The sequence below is a fragment of the Mesoplodon mirus genome (assembly GCF_964341445.2).
Source record: "Mesoplodon mirus genome assembly, chromosome: 5".
NCBI lineage: Eukaryota > Metazoa > Chordata > Mammalia > Artiodactyla > Ziphiidae > Mesoplodon > Mesoplodon mirus.
In genome coordinates, this window is record NC_138980.1 from 156,634,800 (window position 1) to 156,650,475 (window position 15,676).

At 41.0% G+C, this 15,676-nt stretch overlaps 1 protein-coding gene across 1 annotated transcript in view; it reads left to right on the forward strand.

Annotated features, from left to right (window-relative positions):
- Positions 1–15,676, forward strand: part of ADAMTS12 (ADAM metallopeptidase with thrombospondin type 1 motif 12) — a 399,145-nt gene that overhangs the window by 305,715 nt on the left and 77,754 nt on the right. The window contains 1 exon segment of the mRNA XM_082622837.1: positions 6,568–6,781. Within this exon segment, the coding sequence (XP_082478963.1) occupies positions 6,568–6,781 (214 nt within the window).

Sequence of the window (15,676 nt, forward strand, 5' to 3'; positions counted from 1 at the left end):
TACTTCAAGATCAACAAATTAGCAGATCAAGCCTGAATTTACCCAGTTCAGACCTCAGGCTAAAGGCACAGCCTTCAGAGAGGGATATTAATGATCCTAATAGTGGTGTTTTTTTAAATTTTATAATTAATTTATTTTTATTATTATTATATTTTTATTTTTGGCTGTGTTGGGTCTTCATTGCTGTGCGTGGGCTACCCTTTGTTGCGGTGCTCGGGCTTCTCATTGCAATGGCTTCCCTTGTTGCGGAGCATGGGCTCTAGGCACGCGGTTTTCAGTAGTCCTGGCACGTGGGTTCAGTAGTTGTGGCTCGCGGGCTTCAGAGCACAGGCTTAGTAGTTGTGGCACACGGGCTTAGTTGCTCCGCAGCATGTGGGATCTTCCTGGACCAGGGATTGAACCCATGTCCCCTGCATTGGCAGGCGGATTCTCAACCACTGGACCACCAGGGAAGTCCCCCAGTGGTGGCTTTTTAAACTGGAAAGTAAAATGTATGCCCTTTTTTTTTTTTATACTGAAGGTGATACACACACCACACACACAAAAAATTACATGCATACATACATACATTTATGTTTAAAATTTATGGTACCTGTACTTCACCCCAGCTAGCTAATTTTATTGAAATTTCATTTTTAATATTTATTTGTCCTAGTATTGTATATGTGTTCTTTTCCCTGAATCTGTACTTGTTTATTTAATGCATCTGGACTAAATCTTTATCAAAATAACAACTGGCAAATTCACCTATGGTGCTTCTCTTATGCAGTTCATTTCTGTTGAAGTAGATAAGGCTCTCTAACTTGGTTAGAGATATTTGACTCCTGAAAATGTTAAGTAAATACAGCACATAACAGGTACAATTTCTGAAAATGCATTCTGAAGGAGCATATGATAAGCTAAATAGAATGCCATGAAATATTCCAACATAATAGTTAATTTACAGAAGTCCTTCTTACTTATGACTGCATTTCAGCTTCCCAAAAGATTCATCATAAAGTCAGGGGGTAGAAGGTGGTTAGTATTCCCAGGTGGTAGAGAGGTAACTAACAATTTTTAAGAACCCACTATTTTTACTTTTTTCTTTTGCTTTATTTATTTACTTTTTTACTGATGAATCTACATTGACGTATCATAATTACCCAAAGTCTATAGTTTATCATAGGGTTCTCACTCTTGGTGTTGTACATTCTATGGGTTTTGACAAATATATAATGACATGTACCCATCATTATGTTATCATACAGGGTATTTTCACTACCTAAAAATCCTCTGTGCTTTGGCTATTCATCTCTACTTCCCTCCTTTGACAACCACTGATCTTTTTACTGTCTCTATAGTTTTGCCTTTTCCAGAATGCCCTATAGTGGGAATCATACAGTATATAACCTTTCAAATTGTCTTCTTTCACTGAGTAATATGCATTTAAGGTTTTGCCGTGTCTTTTTTTTTTTTTTTTTTTTTGCGGTACATGGGCCTCTCACCTCTGTGGCCTCTCCCGTTGCGGAGCACAGGCTCCGGATGCGCAGGCTCAATGGCCATGGCTCATGGGCCTAGCCACTCCGCGGCATGTAGGATCCTCCCAGACCGGGGCATGAACCCACATCCCCCACATCGGCAGGCAGACTCTCAACCACCGTGCCACCAGGGAAGCCCTCACTGTGTCTTTTGATGGCTTGATAGCTCATTGCTTTTTAGTGTGAATAATATTCCATTGTCTGGATGGAATATCCATTCACTTTCTGAAGGACATCTTGGTTGCTTCCAAGCTTTGGCAGTTATGAGTAAAGCTACTGTAAACATCCATATGCAGGTTTTTGTGTGAACAAAAAGTTTTCAGCTCCTTTGGGTAAATACCAAGGAGCGTGATTTCTGGATTAAGAACCCATTTTGTTTCAAGCCCTTTCCATATTACCAAACAATTTATTCATGTTAGCAATCCTGATTGGTAGATACTTTTATCTCATTGTACAGATGAGGACACTAAAGTCTTCACAAAAATTTTCCCAAGTCACTTAACAATAAGTGGTGGAGTCTAGATTTGAACGTTGATTGGTCTACTGAGAATTCTATGCTGGTGTTATTACACCATGTTGCTGCCCAGGATCTCAGGATGAACAGCTTTTGGTAAAATCAGATTCCCAAAATTTACAATATTTCTCACACATTAAAACACAATGAAAATGTTATAAACAAGCAGAAAGTTCTAACTTCAAAGCTAAATCATGACTGCAAACTCACAAGGGGATTAAAGAAAGGAAATTAAGTTAATTTGCTTTTTAAAAAAATAAATAATAAATGTCGATAGCTGTGTTAATATTATTTGTTTTTGAAAGCTTAGTCCAGTAGTTTCCTTGGATATGAATTTCAAGTTGCAATATCTTCCTCTATCACCTAATTTTCATGCTATCTGAAAAGTTCATACCCATCATTCAGAGCTGTCATTTCCCCCTCCTAAAATGATTTCATATGCAAGATTTAATCTTTTATTTCTGGTTTATTTTCCTTCAGTAATAATTTGTCTCTACATCCAATTTGGGCATTCTGTGTTCTTTCCCAATTGGGTACTTAAGACAGATTTTAAAGATTTAATAAAAGCTTCTGGTAATCTAAACATAAGAAATATGTGTTGGGAACTTCCCTGGTGGTGCAGTGGTTAAGAATCCACCTGCTAATGCGGGGGACACGGGTTCAATCCTTGGTCCAGGAAGATCCCACATGCCACGGAGCAACTAAGCCCATGAGCCACAACTACTGAGCCCATGCGCCACAACTACTAAAGCCTGCATGCCCCAGAGCCCACGCGCCGCAACTAGTGGGGTCCGTGTGCCGCAACTACCAAGCCCGCATGCTGCAACTACTGAAGCCTGCATGCCTAGAGCCCAGGCTCTGCAACAAGAGAAGCCATGGCAATGGGAAGCCCACACACCTCAGTGAAGAGTAGCCCCCGCTCCCTGCAACTAGAGAAAGCCCACGCACAGCAGCAAAGACCCAACATAGCCAAAAACTTAAAATTAAAAAAAATATATATATATGTATATAAAGAAATGTGTGTTATATGGTCAATGGCTTTCAGAATGAAAGTCTTGTGCAGCACACTCCAGGATGGACTATCCTGTCAAGAAAGAAATTCTTTGGAATTGAAAGTGTATCTGACTCCAGAAAGACATCATTTGAGTCTCTTCTTTATATGGACCTCTCCCTGAACTTTGATTTACAACAAAGTAAAGCTCTGCTAGCCTACAGCTGTGATGGTGCCCAGCATATCCAAATGCTCCATAAACTCCAACTCCATAAACTCTTTCTACTGTGGCAGCTGCATGTAGGTTTCAATGCCAAAAGAATTGCTCATGATTTAAATCCAGGTTTCTCAGCCTCAGCACTAGAGCCACTCTGGGCTGGATAATTCTTTGCCGTGGGGGGTGTCCTGTACATTGTAGGATATTTTGCAGCATCCCTGTTCTCTGCCCACTAGATGCCAAGAGCACACCTCTACCCTCATTTGTGACAACCAAAAATGTCTTCAGACATTCCCAAATGTCCCCTGGGGAGGTGGCTGTGGGAATCTCCATTGGTTGAGAACCACCAATCTAAATGAAAGGAATGGGGTCACTGAGACTGGGAAAAGTCCATGAGAGGTGGGAGAGCAATGAGCATGGTGTGCATGGGAGACAACAAGAAAGCTAGAGAAAATGAGGTGGAATGAACAGGATAGAGTGAGAATGTGGATACACTGTGTATAAAGATCAAGGAAGCAATAGTGCCTATATTGTAATAAAGATTGTTATGTTGGAATGTAGAATGCCAATTGAATTGGATTTTGGGAGGTATGTAAATGCTGTTAGGGAAAAGATTAGTACAAAGATAGTAATTATAAAAATTGATATTTTTAAGGAAATTACTATTCTGAGCAAGAGTTTAACAAATTCAGATTAGGACTGTCAGTTTTCTGAGTAATGAGGGTTAGAAAGAGTTAATTTTTGTAACTTATTGGTTTATTGGTAGTCAGAGCTTCCTGAGCGAACACTGATATGGGTGTGGGTAGAAGATACAGATCTTTGTACTCGATTTCCAAACTATAGTAAACTTTTCCAGGGCAACCACAGGTTCTTTGAGGGTCCGACACACACACACATGCACACACACACACACACACACACACACTTCTGTATTACACATAATTCATACTAAAACCGCAGTGTCCATTTTTTTGGGTAGGAAAATTTTAAGATAAACAATCAAATCCATTTATTTGGTATCATAACACCAGTGGTTTCTAATCCTGACTTCATATGAAAATCATTGAAGAACTCTTAAAAAACACTGATATCTTGGCCCTATGCCCAAGAGATTCTGGCCATCCAATATAGCGATGGGGCCTGAACACTGATAACTTTTTTAAATCTCTCCAGGTGATGGTACAGTGAGAATCACTGATAGAGCCCCAGTCCTTAGGACTTTTACTAAGTAACTGGAATGATAAGATTGACTAATTATAGGGACTAATGAACAATCCAAGACAACGCATGATCAATTATCCAATTGTACGTTAGGTTTGACAGGTGTCATGGACTTTTTGGCAAGAGAAAAATCAATGGCAAAAATGGAAAAAGTCATTAAGTTGTTGTTGATTCTATGCTGATGAAACTAGAAAGGTTGTCTTATTGGGGGTGAATAAATGGGTGTGCTTGGCCTTTTGTCCTGCTGAGCTCTTTGCGTGTTATATTGTCCTTCTCACCAATCACTCAGAGCGTGTAAACAGTCTTCTGTTATAAATCTCCTAGAAGAGGTATGATTATGGCAGACACTGAAAAAAATGAGATGGACAACAGAGAGCAATTTAGCAATAGCTCCTGAGTCCTGGGCCTGGAAAACGTTTGCAGGGAAATAAAGAGGATGGGTTTCACTTTAAACTAGGGACAAACATATGCAAGATGTCCCCAGGAGACTGTGGAGGAAATTTCAGAAAGAGAAACAAGGAAGTCTCTTATCACCTTGCAGTGACGTAGCAGAAAGCCTTGTAGCAAGTAACTAGATAAATTAGACTTTCAGTCAGCTCACATTAAGGCCCTTCCAGAATGGCATTTGATCTACTCAGTAGTGTGTCTGGCCTCCCTTAGAAATGTCAGAGGTAGGACAGAGTAATTAGAATAATAGAGTGGGCATTTATTTGGTGTCACATCATATGGTTCCAATATTAGCTCTTTATCCACAACAGATGGCCAGATGTTAAACACCAAAGAATAAATAAGTAATCTTATTAACTGAAGAGTATAACAGACTTGAGGGAGAGCTTTCTTCTATTTTTAACCAGAGATTAAAAGTATAAGAATCAAAGAAGTTCTACCTAAATAAATCCAATATTTTGTAAACATACGTAATAGTACAAAGTTTAATCTTCTTCAAAATTCAATACTATCTCAAGGTCAGAAGGTTTCCTTAAAATTAGGAATGAAGGAATTCACATGCTGTACCATTTTCCCATGAAAAACAAATATTCCATTTTATTCCTGCATAGAGGGATGAATAAGCAGACCATACGTCTGTAGCAACTGTGGACCCAAACCACACTGGGTCAAGACACCTGTTCTGTATTTTGTGTTGAGGAAGATTTGCACAATGATGGTAAAGGAAGAAAAGAGGGGACTCTGAAGAGGGCTCCTCGCCACTTTCAAAAGCAACTTCTGTGAAACTACTGGGCCCACATCCCAGAATCTTGAGCCAATCTTCCATGATAACAGGTAGAGGAAGAGCACACATCTTCATTTTTCCATGGAGAATCCAAAATATTAATTTAGCCAACAGTTTCAACTATTCAACTTATCAAGAACAGCTGACAAAAAATGAAATTATTTCATAAGTTTCTTGCTTTTCTACTCCTTTCTTATTAAAGGGACCAGTGAGAATGTTAACAGGTAGACTGAAGGAGATGGGGGAGGGGTGTCAATGGAGGCCATGCCCCTGATTGATCATCTCCTAAATAATTGAAAATTAATAAGTGTTTAAGTACCTGCTTCGCACTGAAATAGAAAAACATTCAATTAGGAGCCAGGAGACTTAGATTCTGATTGGATTCTTTTAGTCAAAAGCAGAAGTCCAAAGAACAATAATTACAAATGACTGAGTTTGTATTATGTCAGGCTCTGTACTATGCACTGTACATAAACTGCTGTTTCGTTTCATCCACATCACTCATCTAAAGTCAGTGTCATTACATCCGTCTAACAGATGTGGAGAGTAAGACCTAAACTTTCCTGAGGTTGCACAACAGGAAACTGGACCTCAGTTTTCTTGACTGAAAAAAGAGGGATTTTTTTTTCTTTTTTCCATTTACAGATATCATTACTTAGCATCTACTTATGCCAAGTAGTCTGCTGGCTTCCGGAGCTGTGATTGAACAAGCTAGCCGGGGCCCTGTCTGCAGAGCTCCCTCTGCTGGGCTGGAGCATCTCAGGGACCTCCCAGTTCTGTAATCAGAGCGTCTGCTCCCAGTTTCTTGCCAGTGGCTGAACTGAATGTGTGTCTCCTCCGGGTGATCTTCTCTGACATGTCCATGTGTGTCTACAGGTGGTGGGCAGGGGAGTGGGAAGCATGTTCAGCGACATGTGGGCCCCATGGAGAGAAGAAGCGAACAGTGCTGTGCATCCAGACCATGGGCTCTGATGAGCAGCAGGCTCTCCCGGCTCAAGACTGTCAGCACCTGCTGAAGCCCAAGACCCTCACCTCCTGCAACAGAGACATCTTGTGTCCATCGGACTGGACAGTGGGCAACTGGAGTGAGGTGAGCTCAGGGGTCAAAGGAAGGCCAGCGCTACTCATGCTTCCTCAGCCCCCCACCCAGTCCTCTTCATTAACTAATCCAAAGTGACCCAGGGTAAAAGTGCACAATGGCCAGTGTTTATAACCTCTGGCCTACTTCCTGCATTTCCCACCTCCCAGTATCCTATCATGCTTGTTTTCCGTTCTCACAGGATCTTCCTCTCACCTGCCCAGTGGTCAAATACCCGCCAGGGATGAGCTGGATCTTGCTCACTCAGACTCACGACAGATAATTGAAAAATCCTCAGGATTTTTGCTGGCCCGTTATTAAACCATTGGTAGCAAATCAGGGCTCCCCCACCTACCCCAAGAGTTGGTTTGTCAAACATTTACTGGTAGTTATGCTTCATACTAGAAAACCAAATGTGGGTCACTCTACTTGGCATGATAGAGAGTAAGTTTACTTGCCACTTGGAGAAGCCCCTCACATCATCCATCTATTCAATCCTAATCAAGGTTTAAGACATGTAATAATATTAGCCACATAAATTCAAATAGTGTTGCATTTCCGCAAGATTAATCTGATCTAATTCTCTGCATATAATTAGAAATTCATGGGCTAGGAGGTCATGAAAGACTCCCAGGCTTTAATTTTCTTTGGGTCACCGTGGGACCCGGAACTATCAGGCCTTGTGCTCCCAGAGTCTGTAGTAGAAGTAGAAGACCTCTGCTTTCTCCAAGGGTGCTGGAGTCTCTTCCCTATGCATATTTCAGTCAGTTACCTAAGGAATGACTAGAAAATAAATGATTTTGTAAATCCAACAGGCCAGAATTTATCGATGGATGCTGACTTCTTATGAGCTTCCTTGGGAAGCCACATGGTTTCCACAATAATGCTTACCATTGACCAGAGTCTTAGGAATTCCTCTTAGACTCACCTTCAGAGAAATGGAGAATATTTGATTCAGGAGAATGCCACAGAAAGTTGATTAGAATTAAGTCTGATGGACAAAGAAGTAATCTGATCCATTTGGATAAAACCTTTGTGTTTAAAGTGATACTTGATTATAAATAAATGCAATTGCTTTTCATAGCTTATAAAGTATTATCTAAAGAAGAATTCACAATTTTGTATAAGCAAAGGTTCCATTTCTGAAGATAACTATTTGAAAGCAGAAAACACTCATTTGAATACAGCCATTTTGATAACCTTATTTCCAAAACTATTTCATTAGCTCAGAGTCACAGTTTAGGTTTATTTAGTTTCTAATTCTGTACAGGATATTCTCTGGAGCACCTGGGTGAAAATAAAAAAGATATGGTCCCTTTATTGTAAGAACTTATCAAATGGGAGAGCTAAGACACCAAGAAAGAAAAGACAAAGGTATACATGTAAAGAAAACATACCTACAGCCTAATACAGGCGTGTTACTGATGCATGTGCACACATCAGTAATAGGCCAGAATATCCCCCCTGCTGTTCCTGGAAGGTCCAGTCACAGCCTGTGGCTGGCCTGACCTATTAGTCCACTGCCAACCTCGATTTCCGTAAATTACAGTGTTGTCAAAATAAGGCTGAATGGGGTATTGTGACTGGTCCATTAAATCTGTTTACCAAAAGTGCGTTGGCTGCATCCAAAGCAGTTAATAATTTTTGTCATGTAGAATTTACTAATTGCCGGAATCTTCATGTCTTTTCAAAGGACTGCAATTACACATTTGGCTGAGGAATTCTTTTCATTGTGTTTGTGTTTCTGGGAAGCAAAATGATGTACGTAACTGGAGAACAAGGGCCTGAAAAGTTGGCACGATGTGACAAGTACTAAGTCTGTTGTTCCAAATAGAGGCCACTGCATAGTATAGTGACAGCAGACATGGAATACAGTTTCCAGTGTCCACAGAGAGACCGAACCGCTGCCTTCATTCAAGAGATGTGGTCAAGAGAGGTGCTTTTAGTTAAAGCAGCATCAAAATATTCATTGAATGGCTCTTCCTTTCTTCCCTTTGCTGTCTTGCTAATGTCTGTACACATTAGCCCTCTAATGAGCTTTGCTGAAATATGCTGAATGTCTTTGACATTCTATGCTGGGATACTTTTTAAGAGATGATATAGTGATTCTTGCTACACATAGTATTTATGGTCTGGATTTTGTCTTGAGATCAACATTAATTGATGAAAAGTAGTGTTCCAGCAATACCTGATCACTTGGTCTGTACTGGGCTATTTGGGTCACTCTGGATGGGCCTAAAGCTAACATGTAACTGGGTCAAAAGACCTAAGAACTGTGAGGCTCCTAGAATCCTGTAGAATTGTCCTCCCTGGGCTGACCAAGGTGGAAAGCAGAAGAGGGAAATCCATGATCTGCCCTTCCCTGTCAAGGTTTTCCAGCTCTGGCAAGCCCTAACTGAGCTAGTGTTAAACCTCTCCCAGCCTTTACTCATTTAGAAAGACAGGTTATTGGAAGGTTTGATGATAATCCATGTGAGCCCTTCACATAGTGCCTAGCAAATGGTAAGAGTTCACTAAATAGAAACTTTATTATCAGGCAAGAAGACAAGGGTCTGTTTTCCACGCTACTCTGATTTTGCAAGTCTTGTCCAGTCAGTGGCACCCAAGTCCCCTGACAGAATTGATCGGTGGCCCCTGCATTTTCATCTAACTCCCTCCCTGAGCTCAGGGCCATTTTAGATGGGGAACACTGTAAGCACAGGGCTTAGAGCCTGCAAGTTTTTCATGGGCCTACAAAAATGTTTGAGACCTGAGGGGGGAGGGGGAACCTAATGTATTGTTCCAGTAAAGCAAAGGACACTGCAAAATCAGAAATCGATATTAAATTACATATTAAAAGCAAAGAATTATCAAACATTTAGTATGTATATTAAGCACCTTTATAGGTATTAGCACAATATCTCACAATGGTCTGATTAGCCCCATTCTACTGGTGAAGGAACTGAGGCATTAGAGATATTTAGAAATTTGTCCAAGGTCGCACAGCCTCCAAGTGATGAAGCTAGGGTTTGAAGGCAGGCTGAACACTATGGCATAAAGCATCTCAGAAGTCTGCAAAATGTAACAATTTGACAGCTCTCAGTATTCATAAAAAATGTATTATGTTTGGAAACAATTTGTAGATCGGCTTGTCTCATTTTGCTGGAATTCCTGACTATGCATAATGATTGCTGAGAAATGAGAGCCACTCATAAATTAAATGACTTGGCCTCACCAAATATTTATTTTCAAAAGCAAAAGAATAAAAAGCCTTTCAAATTGCTTTTACAGAAGAAGATTATATTTCACTTGAAACTAGAGATGCTTTTTAATATATTTGATGGGCTGTAGGGTGGAACCTCCGAAAGCAGACCTGCCCAGGGTCTGCAAAGATCTTTAATCCACCCTTTTTGTGCCTGACCAAAGCACACAATCAAACAAATAAACAAAGCAATTAATTTGCCCAGCTACTAAGAATGTATTAAGTGCAAAGCTGTTCACTCGGGTGTTGGCTTGCACAAGTGACCAGATAGATTAAATGTTTCGCAAACAAGCTCTCCTGGCTCTTCAAACAGAAGGCACTGCAGCAAGTGCCAATGGCTTATCTATAGCTAAATGAAAAGCAAAACAAACAGGCAAACAAAATTCATGTGAAGGCCATAGGAGTTCCTGCAAACTGAAGGGAGACAGCATGGAAGGTGAGGAGACATCGCTGAGTCGCTTACCCTCAGTATTTCCTAGTTTCATTCAAGGTCCAGGACACTCTTGTGAGGCTGGACACCTGATGCTTTAGCCTCCACCGCCTGCTTTTTTGGCATGGGACCTCTGCAAGTGCCAACATCTCAGTCCTTCCCAGATGTCAGCAGCCCATGCTTTGCCAGGTTTCCTGGAAAACACATGTGAGCACCCTTGTCTGAAACAGCTACTCACAGAAAACCAATCTGGAGCCATGCTGATTCTCTGCATCATGTCTGATTTGTTTTTAATTATCTAGAGTACTGTATTCGTTTGCTAGGGCTGCCATAACAAAGTACTACAAACTGGGTATCTTAAGCAATAGAAATGTATTGTCTCACCATTTTTGTAATGTTGACTGAAAATAATGCACAACCTAAAAGTCGAGAGTTATGTTTTATTTGTGGACAAAACTGAGGCATTAAGCCTGGGACACGGCCTCTCAGATAGCTCTGAGGGACTGCTCCAAAGAGGTAAGGGATGAGCCAGGATATATAGGGTTTGTTTGTTTCTTTTAATTTTTATTGGAGTATAGTTGATTTACGATGTTGTACAAGACAGAAATAGAGTCACAGATGTAGAAAACAAACTTATGGTTACCAAGGGGGGAAGAGGGAGGGATAAATTGGGAGATTGGGATTGACATATAGAGGGGTTTTTGTGACAAAGACCAGTAGTTGGAACATCTAAAGATTACCGTTAATTAAAGAAAACCAGATATCTCAAGTTAAGGAATTTAGCACTTTTCTATGTATGGGAAGATGCAAGAGTCTAGGCTCACTGAAAGCATGCCTTTGATATGCACCTTAGCTCTCTCAGGCCAGGATCCTATTCTTCCCCATCCCGAGTCACGGCTGTAACATCCTTTGTTTACTGATATGGCAGGCAACATTTTTCATTCACAGCAACCAGAAGTCCAAGATCAAGGTGTGGGCAGAGTTTGCTCCTTCTGAGGGCTGTGAGAGAGAATCTTTTCCATGCTTTTTTCCTAACCCCCAGTGCTTTGCTCAGAATCTTTAGTGTTTCTTGGCTTGTAGATGCATCACCTTCATCTCTGCTTTCATCTTCACGTGGCATTGTCTCTATATGTGTGTCTCTGTATCCAAATTTACCCTTTCCATGAGGACTACGGTCAGTTTGGATTAAGGCCCAACCTAGTGACCTCATTTTAACTTGATTACCTCTGTAAAGACCCCATCTCCAAATAAGACCATATTCTGACGTACGAGTGAAGAGGGTGAGCAGGAGTTAGGACTCCGGTATATCTTGTTTGGAGGGGACACAATTCAGTCAATAACATGTACCTAAGGGTTTTAGCTTACTTTCAAAATGGTTTTCGTATGGGGTCCAATCATTCATTTATAAATTCCTGAGACTATGCATTAAATGTTTTTATGCCCAAAGCATTAGCTGTTTTCCTGTTCATCCCTTTAGCCCAAGCTCTCTGAGAAACCTCAACTGTGGTTTTGAATAAACTCTCTCTTAGCACTACAGCTCTGAGCCAACTGGGGGTCCCCCCCACTGCACAGTGCACCTCGAATGGGTGGAGTTGACTAATTTAGCAGCAGACCTCTTTCTCAGCGGGCTCCCCCCAGAGATCTTAATCTAAGATTGAGGGCAAGATAACTCCCAGGGAGGACATTAACAAATTGACAAGCTATTTGCCTGGTACCGGGGTCAAAATTATAAGGTAAGGCGGTAAGATAATCATAGCAGAAATTGGTTTTGAGAATTCTGAAACTACCAGTTGAGATGAGTTCTAAGTGTGGCTTTGTTTTTGTTTTTGTTTTTTGCGGTATGTGGGCCTCTCACTGTTGTGGCCCCTCCCGCTGCGGAGCACAAGCTCCGGACGCGCAGGCCCAATGGCCATGGCTCACGGGCCTAGCCGCTCCGCGGCATGTGGGATCTTCCCGGACAGGGGCATGAACCCGTGTCCCCTGCATCGGCAGGCGGACTCCCAACCACTGCGCCACCAGGGAAGCCCCTAAGTGTGGCTTTGTGTCCTGCATTTATCTCATCTGAAGGGTTTGACACCTTCCAAGGAGATAAACACAGTTGGAAGATGTACTGGAAGAAGCATGGGCTGAAGGCATAACAACACTGCTTGTTCTGCTGTGACTATGAGAAAAGGCAACTGAGTTTTTAGGTCCAATATACTTGGTAGATAGTTAACATTGACTCTCTCACTGGGCACAATATGCCCCAATGTGAAGGAATGGTATCCATCGATTATTGGAAAGATTCCATGTCTCCTGGGTAAGGAAAGCAGATGGGGATGAATGGTAGGTGGAAAACATATAAACTCTCCCAGACCCAGGTATCCATTCATGAAGTTTTGAATTGCCATTTGGGAATGGGGCAATAGTTACAGATCATCTGCTTTTTCAAGAGAAGCTAAAAACCTGGAATTTTAAAATGATATCTGCTCATTTTTAAATGTTGGCCGCTAATTTGGTGTTTGTATTTCGTTTGTTTGCTTGTTTGTTATGAGGTTGAGCAGACCAAAGAATACATGCTAATGGGCCACATGCAGCCCTTAGGCTGCCACTTTGGCGTTTCTGTTCTAGAATAATCTTCTGTTTTGAAAGATCAAAAGCTAATGTATTTTAATTAAGCAACCACCTAGATAGTGATTATTTACTCCTGCTTTATTCTTTTAGGCTGAACAAGTTCACAGTGAATAAAATTATTTAATACTTGTAATTTGTAAATTAAAAATAAAAAACTTGGGCTTCCCTGGTGGCGCAGTGGTTGAGAGTCCGCCTGCTGATGCAGGGGACATGGGTTCGTGCCCCGGTCCGGGAAGATTCCACATGCCGTGCGTGGAGCAGCCGGGCCCATGAGCCATGGCCGCTGAGCCTGCGCATCCAGAGCCTGTGCTCCGCAATGGGAGAGGCCACAACAGTGAGAGGCCCACTTACCGCAAAAAAAAAATAAATTAAAACAAAACAAAACAAAATAAAAAAAACGTATCCATCTATTAGTCCTAGGAAACCTGAATCTAAAAGAAAATCCAGCAATAAACCCATGGGATATATGGGCCTTTACAGGTGTCTTCTAGACTTGTGCCAACAACTGCTTTACTCAGACACCTGCTCACTTCACAGCATGCTCTAAGACAGGTCCGTGTGTCACTCTGTGCTTCATAAGGATAGTAGAAATTGGGGACCCCCATGACCTTTGTTATTATTATTACTATTGTTATTATCAACATCAATATTGTAACAGTGATAATCATAGCTTCCAATTCCCAATCTCTTCTATATATTATGTACTGTGTTAAGGTTGTTTTCTTATATAATATTCACAGCAGCCTTGAAAGGTGAGTATTACTTTCAATTTCTAGATGAGGAAGCTCTGAGGCTTAGTCCCTGCATCATGCATGAAGTTAAGAATGGCATCTTGAGGGTTTTAAGCTATTTCTTACAGGTTTTATAGCTCTTTTACTTCATAGTTCAACGTGGGGTGGAGGGCACACACCCATATATTTTTGGATTTTTAGAAATGCTTGTAAAGTTGTACAGTAAAGTCTGTGGGTATTAGGGGCATTGCAAATCAAAACAAACAAACAAAAAGGGAATGAAAAGAAAGAAAAGAAAAATCAAAGAGTTTCCTACTATGAGCTTTGTCTACTCTGACATTTCTTGGAAAGAAAACCCAAAGCAGAGTATACCTGCAGCTTGAGAATAGTTGGCATTAGTGCTAGCAGGGTCCTCATTTATGAATCACCTCTGGATCAGAGCCTACCTGAGGTTGCCATCGTGGAAGTATGTTCAGACATACATGGAGGATTATTTGGTTAGACTGATACATTTTTACAAAGTGGGGATTTGAAAACCCTAGGAGATGGGATCAGAATGTAATAAGTGGAGAAGTGACTCAGGATGACTAAAATGGATGGAGCATAAAGTGTCTCCATACACAAGAAGAGCAGAAATATTGTAGTAAACCAGGAAAATAAATACCCGCAGCCTGCCTGTCCCAGGCTCCAAAGTGAAGTGAGTCGTGGAAAGTGCTGGAAGAAACCATTTCCTCACTGCCGGGCTCTGAGAGCTTTAGCTGGTAGTCTCCACATGGTTGGAAATAAGTGTGCATTTCTTGGTCCATGAAACACTGTTCCCACCAAAGATTAATATTATATCAGAACTTGGAAGTTCAGTCTTAGAGCTGGGCATTTGAGTGTTTGTTGACATCTTAAACTCACAGCTTTATGGGTTGACCCCAAACCTGCAGTTGAACATTCCCTGAGCAGCACAGTCTTCTGTGCTCACGTGTCTCTCCTGCTTTTCAAAGATGCTGATTTCAACAGAGCTATCATACATCAGTGAGTGATTATGCTGGATTGGAGCAAAATAAAGGGGGGAGTTATTTTCCAATACAGAGGAAATTGAAAACAGGACTTGAGAAGGCAAGAAGTTCAAGCTGAAAAATGCATAAGTTCACAGGGAGAAGAACTTTCCCATTCCTGATTATTTTCCAAGTAGAACAGTCATGTAATAAATATGTAGTAAGTGATCATTGTATCCCAAGAACTATCCTGGAATTCAGTTATGGATAAGAAACAGTTTCTGCCTTTGGATAAGTTTTCAGAAATCAAAAGTTTGGTTAAATCAATAAGTAAATTCAGTAGACAAACTGCTTTTCACTGTGCTGTGCTAGGTTTTTTTTGGTCGGTGGGGAGGGGCATGGAATTAATCTAATTCTTACTCTGACACTGACTTACAGCCTTTCAAGCAGGTTCCTGGGTGTCAGCTTCCTCTCTTGTAAGAGATGGAATAATAATTCCAGCCTTATAAATCTCACAGCCCTATAAATCTCACAGGGCTCATATTCACAGAGTATCACACAGAATAATGGCTGTGAAGCCCTTTGAAATCTAGGAAACATTATGTAGTCCCCATCTTCAAGAAACCTACTTTAGGGTCAGAGATGTGAGACAGACGAATGCAAAACAGTCAGCACAGACACCTGGACAGTCCATGTTCAAGAACCAATATTTGGTGGTTAACTTAAAATGTCATTGGAAAGGAAGGCTAAAAATGGAGCAGTTTGGTAAAAATACGGATTTTTTTCAAAATATCAAGAAATTTAGTGTTATGTAGCAACTATATGTGGTTTGCAGCTGCTAAGACTGATGACATAGTCTTTACCATGAATCCCGAGAAATGACTGTCCTGTTAGGTTTCCCCTGAA